The sequence below is a fragment of the Mercenaria mercenaria genome, chromosome 12 (assembly GCF_021730395.1).
Source record: "Mercenaria mercenaria strain notata chromosome 12, MADL_Memer_1, whole genome shotgun sequence".
Classification (NCBI taxonomy): domain Eukaryota; kingdom Metazoa; phylum Mollusca; class Bivalvia; order Venerida; family Veneridae; genus Mercenaria; species Mercenaria mercenaria.
The window spans coordinates 17471840-17492173 of record NC_069372.1 but is presented as its reverse complement, the minus strand read 5'-3'; the positions used below and the strand labels follow the sequence as shown (position 1 = coordinate 17492173).

At 33.9% G+C, this 20334-nt stretch overlaps 1 protein-coding gene across 3 annotated transcripts; it reads right to left on the bottom strand.

The window, feature by feature from the left end:
* Positions 1 to 833: 833 nt before the first annotated feature.
* Positions 834 to 19852, bottom strand: LOC123534266 (protein ABHD15-like). 3 transcript variants are annotated; one of them, XM_045316436.2, is made up of 2 exons: positions 19646 to 19852; positions 834 to 3009 (listed from the first exon to the last, which is right to left on the bottom strand). In XM_045316436.2, exon 2 carries the CDS (start codon positions 2646 to 2648, stop codon positions 1458 to 1460), a length of 1191 nt encoding a protein of 396 aa, XP_045172371.1. In that variant the 5' UTR covers positions 2649 to 3009; positions 19646 to 19852; the 3' UTR covers positions 834 to 1457. The 3 variants fall into 3 exon arrangements, with proteins under 3 accessions (XP_045172371.1, XP_045172370.1, XP_053375295.1); XM_045316435.2 differs by lacking the exon at positions 19646 to 19852 and adding an exon at positions 10412 to 10570; XM_053519320.1 differs by lacking the exon at positions 19646 to 19852 and adding an exon at positions 7380 to 7517.
* Positions 19853 to 20334: the final 482 nt, after the last annotated feature.

The following is a 20334-nucleotide window of genomic DNA, read 5'->3' as shown; positions in this document are numbered from 1 at the left end:
AAAAGAATCTTTTCGCAGAAACACTTACATCACGAGTGTGCAAACTTGTAGATATTGTTATCAAGTATCAAAACTATTAGCGGGAAGAAAGCTAATTATACAATATTTACACTAAATTGGCCATTTCAAATTAAGAAAAATTGAAATAGTGATATAAAAATCAAAATACATGGATTACTTCTCTTAAGCAGATTTAATCGAAACAGGTCTGATATTATCTTACTTCATTCTGTTATCTGCTTCAAAGGGATCCTCTTAAAGGCTTTATTTTCACTCCGTTTGAATAATAGATTAAATGTTATCTTACAATATTTTATTAAATATTTCACTTTTCGTATATTCTATCAGTCATTTATTTAAGGAATACAAAAGCCCATTACACATATAAAGACCCCTAAGAAATGTAAAATTCATTTTTGTATAAAAATTTTGTAATCATCTCCTTTTAATATCAGACTGAAGTTTTAAAAAGTTCAGCATATCTTTTCATTTCAATACGATTTCCAGTTCTACATTTCAGTTCGTAGAAACCGCTATATTTCAACAACATGTATTAGTTATAAGCATTCACTCGTGCAACGCCCTCGTGAATTAATCCACTGGTGTATACTTTCTATGCCATGTTTAGATAGACGAAAACATAGTTCGATTGAAATACACTATTTCGTAAAAAAGATAAAAGTTATTTTTAGACAAATATTATGTGTGTTAGGTAGTTGTAGTTTTACTTTTATAGCCAAATAATAATAGAACACTAGACCGTGACGTACAGTCGTGTTAGGTCCTTGATAAGGTATAATCTATGTAAGGACACGTAATATAAACGCACTACGCTATTTCCAATGAACTTCAATAATTTATATATAAACTTAAATATCAATTTACAATGTAAAATGATACAAATATTCTCTGAAAATTTCACTCAAAGAGTTAATACTGATTAAAGTAGAGTCGGGAGGTTGCGCTTGTGAAACATGTTTTCCCTTCTTGATTTTTGTAGCTTTCATTAACGATATAATATTATCCGTAAGCATATCCTTTAGAAGAACAATGTTCTACTGCATTTAGAAGCAACACAATATGGAAACCCTATTTTATCCAGTCTTACACGAATGTTAAGTGGTTGGTTGGTATGTAATTTAAGACAAAATACATTTCATGTGTAAAACTCATATTCGTATATTTACAGTTTACCAGAAGTTGCCCGCTAGAACCATTGTATCACGAAATTTAATTACAATTAAAGTTATGTCATATCTGTCATGAAATTTATCATTTAGCCTGACAAAATAACAAAGTTTGATATGAAAGGGGACCTTTGACTTGACATGAAGGGGAACATTTGATTGCCATTCCATTTCACCACTGCTTTTATTGTCTAGCATGTTTTCTTACACCGGCAAGATTTTGTGTCAGAAAAGACACCTTTCAGTTTATCATAAACACAACTCAAACAACTAAATTGTTGATCGCACCGGACTCTTTCCATATTTTATAGTATGTCCTTTGTTTGTAAACTCTAGTACAGAATCTATATAATCTATTGCAAGTTTTTCAGCCCAGGTGACGTCACAGATCTTATCCATGAAACTGCAATGTCCTCCTTTGTCAGTTGCTACCATAAGAAATTGGGGATAATATTTACAAAGTTCATATGGAATTTTGATATTTGAATAAAATGGATCGTCTAGACTATTTATAAAAAGAAGAGGTACTGCAATTTCATCGACGTCTCTTAATGGATTATTTTTCTCCCAGAAGTCTTCTACATTTGAAAATCCATATATTTTGGAATATACCACCTCGTCAAATCTTCTGTAAGACCATTCCCTGAGCAATTCGTTGAAGTCGACTTTGTTCGAAAGAGCTTTCGAATGAGCGCCTATGGTACACTTTAATTTTAATAAATATAGAAAATCGTATATTCCTCGTTTATCTTTTGTAAAGCGTTCTGTATAATCGAAGCATGCAGAAATGCACGCGCCTGCACATACATTCGCTGAGGAGCCATACTCTCCGAGATACGATAGTAATAATGAACAGCCGTTTCCATAGCCTAACATTGTAATGAAAGCTTTTGGGTAACATCCATGTATATATTTTACGACCTGTCGTAAGTCCGTTGGATCACCATAACTAAGTATCTTGGGTGTGGTAAGATTAGAGTTGCCAAACCCTCTAGGATTGAAAACTACAGGTCTATATCCTTTATGCGCTGCTAGGCTACACATTTTAGAGACAGATAATGCATCTGCAGTAAAACCAGGTATAACTAACAGCACTGTACAACGTTTCCTCTTGTGGATAGATACGTGAACTACCCAGTCGAGGGCAACCACTCCCTTGTCTTTCATTTGTAAGTACTCTCTGTCGAATTCGATTTCCTCACACGGAAGAATGAACGGCAGTATCGTTTGCACATGTGCGTTTGCAAGCCACCAGGGAGGGTCAAACTTCCGGTTCATCAATCGGCACCTTTTGAGCAAATGTGATGCTAACGCTGATTCTTTGAAGTATAACTTTGGAATACTTGACGAGTTTCGTAAAATAGATTTAAGGTAAATGAAAATGCTTACAACTAACGTTCCGAAAACGGCCAGGAAAAATGGCAGTGATACTATCACAGAATAAGCTAAAAATATCATCATGGAAAGATGGTTCTTACTCCATTTTCTTCAAGCGACGTAAAAACATACAGGAGAGTACTTGCCACATAAACACAAATCAATTACTTGAATCCTGATTAGATCCGCATCCATTTTTTCACATTTATCACTTGTAACAAAATATCATACTTATATATCTTTAAACTTCATACATGCAAGTGGTTTACAAAATTGAATTAGTCGTCCTGCCAATGAAACAAACTCTTTTGCATGATCGTAAGTTAGAATATTTTAGTAAGATGAACGAATGCAAAAACAATGTACGATATTTACTGCCGACGTCGAAGTAAACATTCTTCATTTATTTCATCTCTCTAAGGCTGCTCCGTTGGCCACGAGTTACCTGAAACAAAGAGGCAATAAATAATTAATCATATGTGAGTGTAAGATCCGTATTTTATGTTGATCTTGCATTCTTTCGAGCATATGTATTTGTAAGATCGGTACTTTAAAACGCACCAGGTCAATATACTTTTTTAAAACTATCCTAAACACAGAGATCTGTTTCGAACTTGTTTGAACTCTATGTTAGGGAAAGGTATTTTTGTTGTTGCTTTTTTGTGTGTTTTTCAAAAACAATACACAGTATAATGTTATCCATATGTACGGGTAGTAAGACATTTCATTGTAATCTATATATGATATATGATGCATTGCTGAACGTAAAACCCTTCATATTTTGCATGTCATGTTATGTCACCTGTTGTTGTAAATAAAATAAAATAAAAGGTCAAAAAAAAAAAAAATTATATGTGAGTGTACAATCCCGTTTCAATTGTCAGAAGAGGTTTAAGCAAGGACAACTAACAGAAATATGGAAGTTGAAATATCTTGTTTTCATATTTACGATGTAAAATATTTTTTTATGATGGATAATAGAAATACTTGTACAGACATATATACGAGGAGTGTTCGATATGAATTGCTTATTGTCCTCTAGCTCGATATCCACGTGGGGCACGATAAAAACCAATACCTACCTGTATAGGGTTATTCAATACCTACACAACGGTGTATAAATGTACATGTTGGACTAAGTGTAAGACATAAAATTTGCCATTTGAATACACGCAATCATTGACCACTGTAGTAAAAATGGTTGGTAGAAGCGTCGACAAGAAAGATGAAATACGGGCTTACATCAAAGCTCGCTCAAAACTTGGTTGTTCTTTGAAGCAGCTGATGACTGAACTTTCTACTGATTATGGACCTTCTTGTGTGTCTTATGACACAGCTCGGCGGTGGAAAAAGAAATTCGAGTCTGGTGTAGAGTCCATCAAAAATGCACCGAAATCAGGTAGGCCAAAATCTGCATCTCGTAAAGAAATCGTTTCCAAAATAAAGGAAATCATTGACAGTTCGTGATATTGCACGAAAGGTAGGCATATCACTATCAACGGTTCACCTTATTTTGAAGAAGCATTTGAAAGTCAGAAAGATTTCTGCAAGATGTATGCCACATCTGTTGACTGATGAGCAAAAGAGGCAACGGGTTAAAGTGGCCAAAAAGCTGCTTCAAATGTTTCCAAAATATGACAAAAAGCAGTTTGCCAATGTCGTCACAGGTGATGAAACCTGGGTCCATTATTTTGAGCCCGTCAGAAAGGTTAGCAATAAGATCTGGGCCACTAAACATGTAGCAAACGCCCAATAATTGCCAAACGTTCTTTGAGTGCAAAGAAGGTTTTGTATGCAATCTTCTTCTCTGGTGAAGGAGTCGCAATAAAAGTGCCGGTGAAAAAGGGCAAAAGCATCACCGAAAAGTACTACAAAGACGTAGTACTGAAGAAACTGAAAAGTATTATCAGAAACGACGCCCTGCCACTGGTTTTAAACATGTCCATCTTCTACATGACAATGCCCCCGCTCATACATCCGCAATAGTTACGGCGTTTTTGAAGAAAGAAAAAGTAACTGTTTTGCCTCACTCCCCGTATTCCCCAGACCTTGCCCCATGTGATTTCTTTTTGTTTCCGAAATTGAAATCATTCCTTGCTGGGCGGAAATATCAGTCCCGACAGGCACTTGGATCTGCCATTCATCAATACCTTATTACTGTGCGCAATTCAGCGTACCGTGACGCCTTCGAGAAGTGGATACATCGGCTGAAACTTTGCATTTCTAGCCACGGGGAGTACTTCGAGGGCATGAAATGAGCCCTTTTGTGCTAACTTGAAATTTGAAGTCTCTAGATAGAAATAAGCAATTCATTTCGAACATCCCTCGTATCTTCACTGTTAGTATCTAAACACATTTTTGATAAATGAGAGGGTATGACTATTTCACAAAAGAAGTTGCTTATATTAAAGAAAGAGAATGGAAAACAAATCTACAGTCAACTGTTTTATTTAGCCGATATGGTGACTTTATAGACCAAACAGCTTTGGATCAGCAATGTATTTTCATATAAATTCGTTTGTTTTTATTGGCCGACACCTGTATAGGTTATCTGTATTGCTATGCCCGCTATAATAAATAAATATTAGGTATCACAGATTTTCCATAATGAGTCATAAAAATGTTTCAACACATTTGCAAATGAAAATCATATTTAATTTAGCAGGTTTATAGTGTTTATGGGCATGTTTTACTTTAGTTTAACTTTCAGTTCAATTTGGAAAACTATATTTCGTTTCTTTTCAATTTGAAGGACATATCATAATTTCATGATAAAACTCTAACACTACTTTATTTACTGGAAACAGACCGTAACTAATTTTACTATTAGATAAAATTGTACTCGGAATCTTTCCGTTTATTTCAAACGATTTCTTATAATACATGTCAGTTACTATCGGAATAGCTAAAACTGCGTGTCTGTGTCGTTATCTTAAAATAAAACTGAACAATTTCTTTTTTACTGTAGCGAACTGTAAGTAACTTGTTGATAATAATACGTCAAAATAAAAAAAAAACATTAACCATTAAATCAAGTAAATGTATTCGTAACACGTATTCGTCCACTTTCCGTAATGTCTCAATAATACAAGTATTTGTACAATAATAAATTTATGACGGGAAAATAAAAAAAAAGAGGTCGCTGTCTTGCCACACTTGAAAAGTGCAGTTAATATTTTATAATATTTTATCATATTCTAGTATATCAAACAGCTATTCCAACAGGACTATACAGCCAAGTTTTCTATTTCTACGCACTGCCAGTTGTTATCCTAGAAGGTTTATGGAACCATGCAGAGCGAATTATTGCACACTGCTACATTCTAACATTAAAATTCAAAGACACATTTAAGATAATACACACACATAACTCAAATCAGAATGCTTTTCAGAATACATATTTCTTTTAATTTCCTCACAAAAGATACAAGTGCCACAATCATTCTACATTCTTTTCGGTTATTTATTTACGACAAAATTCTAGCTGCACCGAAATTAGACATTCCGTGTACAAATATATTACTGAATCAAACTGATTTAGTCATGGCTACTTTTGACACTACATTATGAACTTTCGAGGCAGGAATAGAATACACTGGAACTAGAGAAAAAATGCAAGTACTATCCAAATGAAGGTAGAGTTTAATCATAAAACAAGAAATATCTCTAAAAAGATATTCGTCGGTGTTGGTGGAGATTTAATGTAATGCAAATGTTGGATTGCAGCAAGCACGCCAACTGTCAGATACATTATACATAAACAGTTTTGAGTTCCCAGATTCGCGTACTAAAACCAGTCATCATTCAGGTAAAAGTAAGACAGTATCTATTGTATCTATATAATACTCTGTTGAACTGTAACGAAACTTTTTGTGAAACAGCCAGTTAAAAGAATGCATGTATTAAATTATGTCCAGGCCTGCTGTTTTGATTGGTTAAAGAATTATAAATTCACAACTTTTATTGGTTCTTTAAGTAGGACAAAAGTTGGCTTACACAGCCACGCGGTTCGGACAAATTAATTGGACGCTTATTAGGCACAAGGTAAAAGCGTATTCTTCCAAAAAATCGGGGAGTCAGACGCTCTCTGCACATGCCGGAAGTACACATCTTTTAATTCGACAGTAATATATCTCATTCGGTACATCGCATGTTACCGTAGAGGAATCGAAAATCGGTAGGATGGATTCCCTATTACTTAGTTTTATTTTTTCGAAACAAGGAATATTTATATGTACCACAAACACAAAAAGTGTATAAGCAAATTAAAAGAGTGTGCATCAAATATTGGCTATGCTATTTTAGTTAGAAATAGGTAAGACTGGAAAAGCTTGGAAACTTCGGATTCTTTAACTGCTGCAATCAAATATTTTGTATCTTGTCATAAATCAGTAACAGACGGTAATGATGATGCAATGTCTTAAGAACTATGCGGATCCGTGATATTCATTTAATGTTTTGTTGAAAATAATAACGTTTTGATTTTTTTTTTCATAAAAATTGTTTCACTCATCATTCGTATTTACAGTTTGACATATTTCATGTTTCACTCATTATGTGTCTTTAATAATCCTCCTTTTATTGGTATTATTCATTTCTAACGACTTCGGTTTAAGCGAATTTATAAACATAATCACCGATACTATTATAATATACTGACGAGATAAAAAACGCCTCATTGAAATTTGGCGTTATTTTTTTTCCTAACGCTTTTAATTGTTGTGAAATGTAATAAATCTACATGTACTCTGACCGACAAACACAGTGAACAAAAACTCGCGCGACTTCATTCAGCCATTTGTTCACTTCATGTACCTGGTCATGATTTCCTCGTGCAGTCCGTGCATGTAAACCATGTGGTTTGATTGAACGATTTTTGCACATGTACATGTGTAATACGACACACGACCATATTTTCAGCTATTCCCTGAAAAAAAAAAAACATTAGTTTTCGTAATGCCGAGGCTGAATTCTGAAGAGAGGGCTCAGGTTTTGGCTATGCTTGAATGTGGGCGAACGCAGGAACAAGTTGCTAGACGTTTTAACGTCTCTCGTTCGACAATTGTGCGTCTTATTCGACGTGTTAGAGACACGGGAACGTCTATCGATAGACCACGTTCAGGTAGACCGCGTGTAACGTCAATACGACAGGATAATTATATACGTCAACGTCATTTACGTGACAGATTTGTGACGGCGTAATCTACGTCACGTATAGTTGTAGGTAACCGTGGACGTCCAATTAGTGGCATACAGTGAGAAATCGACTCAGAGAACGCGGAATTACCTGTCGTAGGCCCTACCGCGGTCTAATTCTAACGTTACGCCACCGTCACCAACGTCTTATTTGGGCCCGCAACCATCGCGGCCAGCGTTGGCAGAACGTAGTGTTCATTGACGAGTCGCGTTTCAACTTGTGGAACGCCGACGGACGTATCCATGTCTATAGACGACGCCATGAACGCTACGCAAACAATTGCGTTTTGGAGCACAATCGTTACGGTGGAGGTGGAGTAATGGTGTGGGCAGCAATCAACCATAGGTTTAAGTCCCAACTCGTCGTTTGCCAAGGTAATCTCACAGCCAGGCGTTACATCGACCAAATATTACGTCATGTAGTTGTCCCTTTATTCCGTCAACGTCAAGGATTAGTCTATCAGAACGACAACGCGCGACCTCATGTTGCACGCGTCACCAGGAACTTTCTACAGGCTAGAAACATTAATGTTTTACCTTGGCCGGCGTGTTCACCGGACTGTAATCCGATTGAACACGCGTGGGATTATCTCGGACGGCGGTTACGCCAACGTCAACCCCAGCCAGCAAACGTCCGGGAACTGGTAGCAGCGCTGCACCAGGAGTGGGCCAGAATCCCACGGTATCTGTTACGCAACTGGTGCGGCTCTATGAGGCGTCGCCTTGCTGCTGTGGTTGCTAGCAGAGGTGGCCACACGCGCTACTGATTTTTCTAATGCAATTTCTCCGACCGGGCTATTAAAATTCAAGATTTAAGCTTAATGCGACAATGAAATGATTTCTTATTGACCATAAATTCTTGTAAAGCATCTAATTTGCGAATGGAATTGTTCTTTTCTAATTTTGAATCACGGTTAACGAAAAACTGTATACCGAGTTTGAATGAGGCGTTTCTTTATCTCGTCAGTGTAGTAACTGCTACCTATACTTTTGCATGTTTGGCATGCCTTTACAGCAAAACATAGCCTCGTTTGGTATTTGAAAAAAAAATACCATAGCGAAGACTGAATTCTTGAATATTATATTTTACATTTAATGATGTTTTGGGCATGTAGACATGATGTCAAAATTCTTGATATTGTATCTATTGACATACACCGTTTAATACACATGCCCCATCTCAGCTTATAATTATATTTAAATCCACCTCGCATTTTCGATAACGACGAGGAGAAGATTGAAAAGCAATTTACTATCATAAATGTGAAATTGCTAAATAACTCTATTTAACGAAATACCCAATTTATGCTGGATCATGGGGTAAGAATACTGAACATTCTTTTCTGCCTTTTTTTTTTATTTTGTTTTCGTATTTATCCAATATCATTCAATAATATCGTTTCATTAGACATTGTTTTCAAAAACATATTTGTATATGTGTAAGTAAGGAAGTAAGGTTGATTCTCACGAGGAAACAAATTCATTAATTTAGAGAATATATATTATAGTTTCATCAATATAGTCTAGTCCGATTTTGCAGATGTAAGCCTACTTAAGAAGTTGCAAGCATTTTCTTAGTATTTGGTCCATCATACTTTTAGAACATATTTTGGGTATGCTGAATCCAAACTCTATGTTGATACATTAATATTACTTTATAATACGAATTTTTATCTTTAGATATGTTTGAACAAATCATTTCATAATATCATTAGTATAACTGAGTAAATAAATGTTTATCGATAAAATATATCACAAGTTAAAAATGTATACCTTACGGGGTTCTAAAAGGGGAATCGGAAGACAAATTTTAAAAATAAATACCCAACGTAAGTATTAGATTGAAAACTTCTGCTGGAATTTTAATGTCAAAAAGAAGGATTTTTTTTATAAAATGGGTTTGCAGTCTTAAAATAGTCATGTAAGACAAAAACAATGCGGAAATTAAAACTTAATTAACATGACATTGTCTATAATGAACAGAATACCATGTATAACATATTTTATCTTGGTAAGATCATTATATATATAGATGTTATAGAATTATCCCCAAATTGAGATATATACTCATATATCATTACAAATCCTATCATTCTCAACTGTCAATTCTGTCAATTGTGGAATTTTTATTTAAAAATACAACTGTAAAAACCGGAAATAGCTAGACTTCCTATATATAGATATAAAATTTTCGATGTATCAGGTAAGATCATATAAACTTGATTTTATACAGAGATAAGGAAAAAGATGAGTTTTTTTTCATTTGGTAAATTCCTCCTAATCTTTCGTTCATTACACTGCGCATTAATTTTTTTACTATTATCAAGGGAAAAAGATACGTTTCTGGTACATTCCTCTGCTTCTAGATAAGATTCTTTCGTTACACTGCATTGCTTTATTTATTTGTTTTGGTCCAGCTGAAGTTATATAATTCGAAAATCTATTCACATTTTGTTATTCCAAAATCAAATTTATCACTACCTAATTTAAATACACAAACGAAAAGTAAATTCAAATTTTGCAAATTGATTGACATTAATCAGTTATGCGCATTCAAAGAAAAATATTACGACTGACTGAGGTACCGTTTGTAATGCCGCATTCAATACAATGTTTAATGAAAATCTTTATTAATAACAAAAGTCACTCACCTGAATATAAACAGGTTAAACAGAAAACAAAAGTCCATGTTAAACATAACTCAGCGAAAAAGCAAATTTAATTGTCTAAAGACCAGCATAGAATGAAAATAAACAAACTATTGCTCTGTGCATTTATTCGCATATCCAATTTTCTTCACAGTATGAATGATACGCTGTTTCGCTTGAGCAAATGAAAGGTTTATTAGATTTTAATATATTATGCTCTCTTCCTGGGTCGCATTGAGCGGCCTTCACTACATATTTCCACGATAAATTTGATAACAAAAAATACAATATTTCGCCTTCTGTATAAAATAGAAATAACGCATTTTTTCATTTTACGAAGAGAAATGTTAAGAGGAAATACATATCTTTTAGTAATCTTTTTATTTTAAATGTATATTAACATAAGCCAACGAGGGAGATTTTCAAGCATGTATATCTGCACCAATTACTATTAGATAATTCAAAGATATTGATCTTCCCTTGTTTTTGATTTTGTCGCTAGCTACTTATATGATAATATGGTCTTGATATGTCAATAAAACAATAAAGTAAAATGATATGATTTCATAACAATGACTAAATGCTGTCTGGGTACAGTGTATTTATCCCAACAAAACACCATTGAGTATGAAATAATGGTACACTCTAAACTCATACAGTTTTTCACTCTTTCATACCTTAAACAGCGAAGTACCAAAATCAATAATAATCCATGTGGTGATGATGATGATATACAATATGTCATGGAACATTAAATATTTAATCCGATTCCGCATGAAACATTACGAGTACTTTTCTTCAATATGAATCCGAGCATACATTCGTTAGTAAATTAATTGCACAAATATACACCCTCGGGATTGATCCTGTATTGCGATTGATATATTACCGCTGTTTACAAACAGACATCATTACGACACCTGTGTACATAGACAAGGTTTGGCCAGGGGGTATATAACATAATCGTAACATTTGCAGTGGTCTATATCTACATATATATTTTCTCTATATTAATAAGTAGAGATTGATACATGAGCAGTCAGTGATTTTGTTAACATTGGTCGACTATCCATCATTCGTTATGGTATGAACAAGCGTTCGGATGAGCATCAATGCATCAGTACGTGTTTCTGTAAGACCGAAACTTGATCTAGGATGTTGTGGTCGGCGAAAGCGGATTTTGCCAGATCGGATAACACGAGGTGTGCAAGCGACGAGTGATCCGACCTGGTAAATTCCACGAGACAAATGAACATCCAACGAAATTTTCAAGGTTTATCGAAGTCAGAATAGAACTGAGTGGGTTTTGTGTATTATTTCAAAGAACTGCGTGAACTAATTTTTAATCCATGAAAATGGTTCGGCAACATTAACAATACATTATTTACAGTACAATGTTGAGTGTTTTCTGCATCTTCGTATTTATTTGTGAAATACAGGTAGAATGTTTTCAGAATTTATGAAAGTTTATATAATAACGAAACTTGATCTAGGATGCTGTATTCGGCGAACGTTGATTTTGACAGGTCGGATTACACGAGGCGTGCAAGCAACGAATGATCCGACCTTACAAAATCCACGAGACCAATGATTATCGAACGGAATTGTCAAGGTTTATCGATGTCAGAATAGAACTGAGTGGATTTTGTGCATTATTTCATAGAACTGAGTCAGCTGATTATAAATTAATGAAAGTGGTCCGGCAACATTCACAATACATTATTTACAGTACAATGTGTTTTCTGCCTGTTCGCATTTTTTTTTTTTTTGAATTTTCAGAATTTATGAACTTATATGAGAAATATTTAAACAAATAGACACACCGCAATGACAAATTCTTAATCGTCTGTCTTCATTTTCACTTAATCAGCCGTGTTTTGATAAATCTAGTTATGACTAATTATTAAAGTCGTCCGTAATAAGGCCAGTTACCGTATCAGTTGATTTGACAACGAACATGCGAATGACGGAAATTTAGATTTATCATTCCATAATAGGCCATTTATTTTATAGTAATTACCAGGTTGGCTATTAAACACATTTACAACAAAGGACAAAGCTGCAATTACATTAACCGCGTTCTAAATATGCAGATTCAACGATACGAAACCCTATGTATGTGAAATTGATTGACATGTGTTAAAATATGTATAGACAAAGAACAAGGACAAAAAAACACATGTAACGGAAAACAGCGAAATCCAAAGGAGATGTCCCTACTTTTTTCAGCATGCTTTATTTCATGGACTGAAACATTAATCTGCTGAGCCAGTTTTAAAACTATACGTTTAACTCAGATGTGTGAAAAACCGTAGGAATTATATATTGTTTTATCGAAATGCTTCAGTGTAATTTTCTAATTTTTTTCTCTTTAAAATGCTGTGGAACATTTCAATATATTTACCACTTTTCTGAAATTACTAACATTGTAGACACTAAATATTCATGGTACAGCGCAAATACAATATTGTATTGTCAATCAGCAAGCAATTATGTTGTTATGTAATGTTACATTTTCAAAATAAATGGCGAATATAATTGCATGTATAAACTTGTACCTGGTAACATTGATTGCAGTATCAGAATGTTCCCTATATATATTATTTTGCCAAAGTGGACAAGGAATACTACTAAACTAGAAACATACCCACTATTTTGATTGATTCAATAGGCTTAGGTTAAATTCTGTTTCATATTACAATCTTAGAAGTGGAGAAAAGCCTATCAAGAGTTTGTCTTTATACACTAGCGAAACATTATAATGCATTTTGAAAGTCATGGAATTTTACTGTGGTTATTATGTCCTGGTAGACGCTTATAAGGTGAACGATGTCAAAATCCATTTGTAATAAAACCAGAACTATTGTCCAGACGTTTCAGATCATCGACTTCCGCTTTAGCCGGCATACCTGGGGAATATTCTTGTAAATTATTAATGAATTTCGGCATTTCGGGCAAAGCTGGCTATATCTGAGTAACCAACCGTAAATAATTATTATTTGGAGGCTAGCTAGAAAAGAAAACCCAGATAAATCTTAAAAGACATGAAAATTCTACATGAATAATAGATCAAATAACACTAAGGTACGGTGGACAGTAGCTCAGCAAAATACAAAGGCTAGTGTTTGGCTTTACGTAACATAGGAAGGTGTTTCAGATACGAATCGTTCTAGAAGGTATTTGAATAGTATTGTGTGTTGATTTAGGTAGATACACAGGTTCCTTGACAATTTACACATGGCCGTGTTTGGAATCAAAGTGCTCTATAAAATAACTAACTTTTATCAAGTTCAGAGATCGCTTCAGTTGCAGGTTTTGGTTGGCTAATACGTTGGAGATTTACAGTCGTCGCGAGGTTTTTGAGTCCATAATGATCGTCTTAATTCTCGTATTTTGAAATTGGAATAATTCAATATGCGCGACTAAGTAAACCCTCGCGTTGCCGCTTTGTCGTGTTAATTAATTGGATAAAATGATTGTGGTCGATATTATTAATCCTGGGTATTTTGTATCTAGCATCGTAGAAGGTGGGAGAGAGAGAGAGAGTAACAGAAACATTAAGCCACTGTGTAAGAAATAGCCCTAACACCGGTTGACAATGTGATAATGTGAAAACATTTTGTTTTTACAGCTGAATTTTAATTTCCCGATGCGGAAAGACAAGCGAGGATTAAACTTAGACCTTTTCACAGTAAACTAAGGGTTTAGTCTATAAACGTAATGAAAACGCTAGAAACATCATTATATAGCAATATATAAATAAGACATAGCGGATATATGAGCCGTGCCGTGGGAAAACCAACATAGTGGCTTTGCGACCAGCATGGATCCAGACTAGCCTGCGCATCCGCGCAGTCTGGTCAGGATCCATGCTGTTCGCTAACGGTTTTTCTAATTGCTATAGGCTTTGAAAGCGAACAGCATGGATCCTGACCAGACTGCGCGGATGCGCAGGCTGGTCTGGATCCATGCTGGTCGCAAAGCCACTATGTTGGTTTTCTCATGGCATGGCTCGTATTAATCTAATACTACCCACTATCTGGGAGGTTTTCTTCTAATATTTCTTAGTACATTTTGTATATAAACATATTGACCAAGAAAAGAAAAACATGCTATGTATTGTAGTCTTAGGGTATGAATTACGACTGCCAGTTTCTATTTTACCTTAATCAAGCAAAACAATCTCTATTTGCAGTATATCTCCGAATCTTTCTAGTGGAGGAAAACGGTGTCTATGACTAAACAGTTCAAAAGCGTTAGATAGCATGAGACATGCAGTTAATTGTCCATTTCTTTAGAGCTACGTAGTTCAGTTATCCGAATCGAATTACGTAAGATATGATAAATTCTGTAGTACGTACATTGTATATAAACTGAAATACAATTTGAAGACAGGCATAAAGATATATGTTACAATATTTTTCAAATTAAAAGACAAGTGGTAAAAGGGTATTGCCACAATTTAATGCCCAACTTTTGCTTGCTATGGCATCAAAAAGTGAAGAAGTAAACAGAAAGATAATTTCGGATATTCACTTAAGTAATTTAAAAATATTGCATTTTATCAGTGAAAGAATTTGTTCAAGAAATATTTTCTTATACGTATAATTAAACTGTGAAATCGTTTGAATTCGCCGGCATGAAATTTCATGCGAATGTCATTATTTTTGCCTGCCAATTAGAGTGGTCCGTTTTATGACCATGTTTTTGAATAAACAATATGGCAGTCCAACTGATAATTGTTGTTAATTGACACCATGTTTACGTAACCTGTGACAAAAATCAAAGGATCGATTCAAATAATCTTCTTGTCATTGGTGCTTGTCCAATTTCTATTGAACAACAATGGCACCTGTGAATAACCCCTTTTTCATATTAAATACTTCGTAGCACTTGTCACAGGATAACTTTGTTTACAATAATTGAGACGCGCCATGAGAAAACCAACATAGTGCAATGGCGACCAGTCTGGTCAGGATCCATGCTGTTCGCTAACGGTATCTCTAATTGCAATATGATTTGAAAGCGAACAGCATGGATCCATGCTTGTCGCAAACGCACTATATATATATATATGTTGGTGTTCTTATGGTGCTGCTCATATTTATCTGAAGCTTTCGTAAAACAGAATGACAAGAAAAGTTGTTTATTTTAAGTTTACATATTCAATTTCTTGTAAAAAAATATTTTTCATCAAAACAACTGCTAATAAACTATGATGTTTTGAGAAAGATTGTAATTTATGAGAGTAAAATACCTATATTTCGAGGAGGCAATATTTTCTTAATTGATAAATGATAGCGCGGTTTTAAATTCGCGCATTGTTCCTAGTGCGAAATACGCCAAAATTCGTCCTATGCGAACAAAATGATTTCACAGTACTTATCATCTTTGTACAATAAATAGAAGTATCAATGGTATTTTTTTTGCGCTTTTGGAAGCATGATTTCCTTTTATGAAACTCGTATTCGGATGAGTTTCATTCGGACATACAGAAATTCGACTGCCATTAAGGAATATTGAATTTCCTTGGAAAGCGCGACACCGTTAAAAATAACATTTTCAAACATAACAAGTTTGAGTTGTTTTTATGTAACAAAATGTTTTCGTATTTAATTATTGTAATTGTAATTAAAACGTTGACGAGTTGATGTCATACGAAGTTATCTGTATCTTATGTACGATCATTAACCCATGCCGAAACAACTGAGTAGTAATTTGCTTTTTTACTAAATGTTCCTGCAATTGATGACTTTGATAAATAACAAAATTCTTCGAACATCGCTTTGTCAATGCTGATACCTGTTGCAAAAGACATATAAACATTTTTGCGAACACAAATTAGTACTTTGCATATCTGTGGTCATTTTATGTATGTTCAGGTTCATATGAGTCCTATGAATTCTTCCAAATTGCCTTCTAAATATTTGTATTAATTATCACAACAGGAGTGTTTGAGTGGCGTGTGTGGTAAAGTGCTGTTTAAAATCACGGAGTACATTGAAAGTACATGTATAATAGAGTTAATAATATCGTTAATAATATGGAGCAAGGTTAACGGCACGTGTAGGGTGACCGAATCTGCTGTAATTTTGCTTGCCTGCATTCTGTGCTTTCAAAACACACACACACACACACACACATTATATATATCATACAAATTAAACATCATGGCATTATTTTGAATTGTTTACTCTCTATATACTTAATTTATTCGCAAGAATAAATACTGTCAATGTATGCCAAACATGTTAAATATATAGGAATATTCATAACAAGAAAGCTGAACTTCCTTGTCACCCCCTTTTACACCCTATGTGCAGGAGGAGAAAACAGACCTAGAATAAAATTTCCATGGTGACGAAGGGCCACGCATATACCTCAATATTTATATAACTTTGAAATAAAAAAAAATCTTAAAAAATTGTCTGCAGTTGAATGTACAAAGACTAAAGTAAATTTAAATGTAAGACTAAAGCTAATTTAAATGTAAACATACTATTAAAGATACTAAACTTCCCTATAACATGAATATGAGCCCGGCGAGTAATATACCAGTTCTTATTGAAGTTTTTATCTGTTTTGAAAAAGATATCTTTACAGTAATCTGGGGTACAATTCTTTTTTGTTGTCTGGCGTTAAAATCCTAGCTATAAAAATAAAAATTCGTTTATGTACGAGACGGAGACAAGGTATAATGACGCGCGTGAGATTATTAAAAATCTGAAATATAAATTTGCAAAGATATTCCTTTTTATGTGGAAACATATTTGTTGTGAACTTTCTTATTTAAGAAACAAATTGAGTTATAAACAGTTTTCATCTGGTTAAAAGCGAATTTTTACTGGTACCGATTGCATAAATTGTCACTGAAACATTCCAAGTATACACTGACGGAACAATCTACAGATAAATAAATATATATCGATGTGTCCTTTATGTGTGGTTTTATTTGTGCCTGATTTAGTTGCAAAATGACTTGTTTCGGCTGCACTGAATTGTTGCATGTATTTATCCGTTAGCTTAATTGACGTTTTTACACGTAAATAAGAGAGAAGATTTTATGTTCTAACCGCCGTTCTTGTAGATTTTTTTTGTAGAAAAGTACTGAAGATATTTTTGCAGTTTGATCAACAATAACAGTAAAATTCAAATGGCACGAAGATTAAACCTTACTCATAAAAAATCACCGATTTTGAAAATATGCTTCTTGGGGTTGAAATTTTGTAAACTTTTATATTTAATGTTCTTGTATGCTTGCCTAAATATTTCAGCTATTCCACAATCATAAATAGATACACCCTTTAAAAGAACATCCTTTCAATATTTTATTCTGTATTTATAGATAAAAGCAGTCATTTGTCGATTTTTATCGTCAATACATAAGTATAATGGACGCAGCTTGACCCCGATGGTTGACCTTTGTATCATAATATGTAATGAGGCAAAACCTACTACTGTAAAGGAGCGTACGTAAAACTTGCATGGTAAGTCTTCTTACATACACAGTACTGTTGAGAAAAGTTTGTTGAAAAATAAAATAATTGTGCGTATAGTGCATTTTAATTGACCTGGCTGGGCAGAGTTTCGCGACGGTCCACTGCATTATTGTGCAGGATATGCAGTATATTCGGCAACCTGATTTCTTATTCACTGTCCATCTACCTTACACTGTAACTACTATAGCTCAACCTATTTTGCTCGTCTTTTGAGATTACCATTATTTCCATAAGCCAGAGATTAACTCCGCACCGCCAGGTCAAATAAAACGCACTATATTTGAAAGTTTAAACTGATCCAATGTTAGTACATATTTTAACACACTAATAACATATACGGCTACACCCCTTATTTCTACAATGAAATAATTGATATGAATAATCAGCCAAAAGGCCAACCATCGCGGTCAAGTTGCGACTACTATATATCCTGTGTATTTAAAGAATAATAAAGCCGGTCCGTGTGAAAACCGTTCTTAAGAATTTTACACATTCTACGCAAAATAATCATGAGCATATCTATATCGGCTAGCAGGCTATATGGCAGACGACAATATTTTCCGTAACAGTTTCCGAGTACTTACGGATAACGGCGGAAAAAGCCGGGCTATTTGGAGAAATGTTCACTATACTCACTAAAATGCAAAAAGGACCAAGCAAACCATTATTAACTTAAAAACAAATAAAACATAACAAAACTTGAATAATTTATCTACATTTCTAAAATATTCATAATATCAATAAGAAATTAAACTTTAATTTGTGGGGTACCGAGTTTTTTTATTTCAAAATAGGTCCTTTTCTATTTAAGTTTAAGTAATCTTATCCTTTTTTGTTTATATACATGTAGGCAAATTTATCGATTTTCCGATAGATCGCTGTTACTAAAATGTTCGTAATGTTCATAACAATAAGTCGCGTTAATTTTCAAATATCAGAAACACTAAGTTTGCAGTATTAAGCATTCTTTAATGAGTATTTTATTATAATAATAAACCCAGAAGCTAGGTTGTTTGACTATAAAAATAAGACGGATTGACTGCTAATAACTATTGTTCCTTATTAAATGCCATTCAAATTACCAGATCCACGGAATAAATCAATACAAGGAATATCTATGCAAGCATTAATAATCATCACTGAAATAATTGCTTGATGTTATTTTAGTGTAAATGGAACCGTCACTTATTGACAAATAAACATCTCTATCCTAAATGCATCTATATAAATGTAACAATAAGAAATTCAAGCTTATTGTTCGAAAGCTGTCTCAAAATTTTTTCTAAAATAATATACCCGAAAAAGTGATTAAATTTTGTCGTCGAATAAAATCAGTGTTTGGAGTTAACGAATTATATCACGGGGGCAGAGCCGGAGTGATATAACGATTAACAATGACATTTTATTAGAAATTCAAAACATTAATTGTTACTTTATTTAGTCAAAAGGCCATCAAGCTTCACTGAGCTCTTAGTATGCGTAATCGTAAATATAAGGTTATAAATAATATAATTATTGGTGTATGTATATGCCTTAATCGAGCATATATAAGATCCATGCAGCCTTGTTTCATTTTACTTGCAAACCAAGAAATTTGAATTATGTAATTGCTTAGAACACACATACAGTACATATAGTTCTTTTTATAAAAATCATAATAATAAACTTAAAAACAGTATTGTTTATGAATATAAGAATTTTTTACATCTTCAGCAATTTAGAATAAAGCAGTACATACATTTTGTCGTTCCTGGAAATTGCCGTATATTTTATTACAACACATATTCCATTCCTTTGAATTTTGAAATTCTCTATTGTTTGCATTGAATCATAAAATGAGCTTATATGTTTTTCTGCGTTTCTATACCATGCGATTTCAATCTTCCTATACCAGTCTAAATAAAACAGTCCAATAAAGACTAGGAGCACCATGCTCCGTCGATAAGCATCAGAGGAAGTATTGCTCCCTGTCAACTATATTTATCAGTATCCTATACTCGATATACGCAAAGGATATCGCAGTTATTTAGAATCATGCGTGGTGCTCACTGGTGTGAGGCTGGGTATTTTATAATGCAACTGAATATCTGTGAATGCATACACAGTCTTGATGTTGTTCAAATATTTTTTGCAAGACCTTTAGAAACAAGGTTAATTACACACATTATATCTGTTACACATATAAAATCTTCTAACGCAAACTTTATTAGTGCAAATGACTAAAACGTTACACGAGTTACATTTCTAAAATTTACTATGCGTTGAGACAAATCTTATGTGAGTATCATGCAGTAAAGTCAGCCATCTTTGACCTGTAAGTGTGACCTTAATCTTTAAGGAAGGGGAATGGGTCTTAAACACGATATTTTAATTTCCTTACATCGAGTTTTTTGATATGTTCTTATTTAGTTTTGAAAACATACCAGT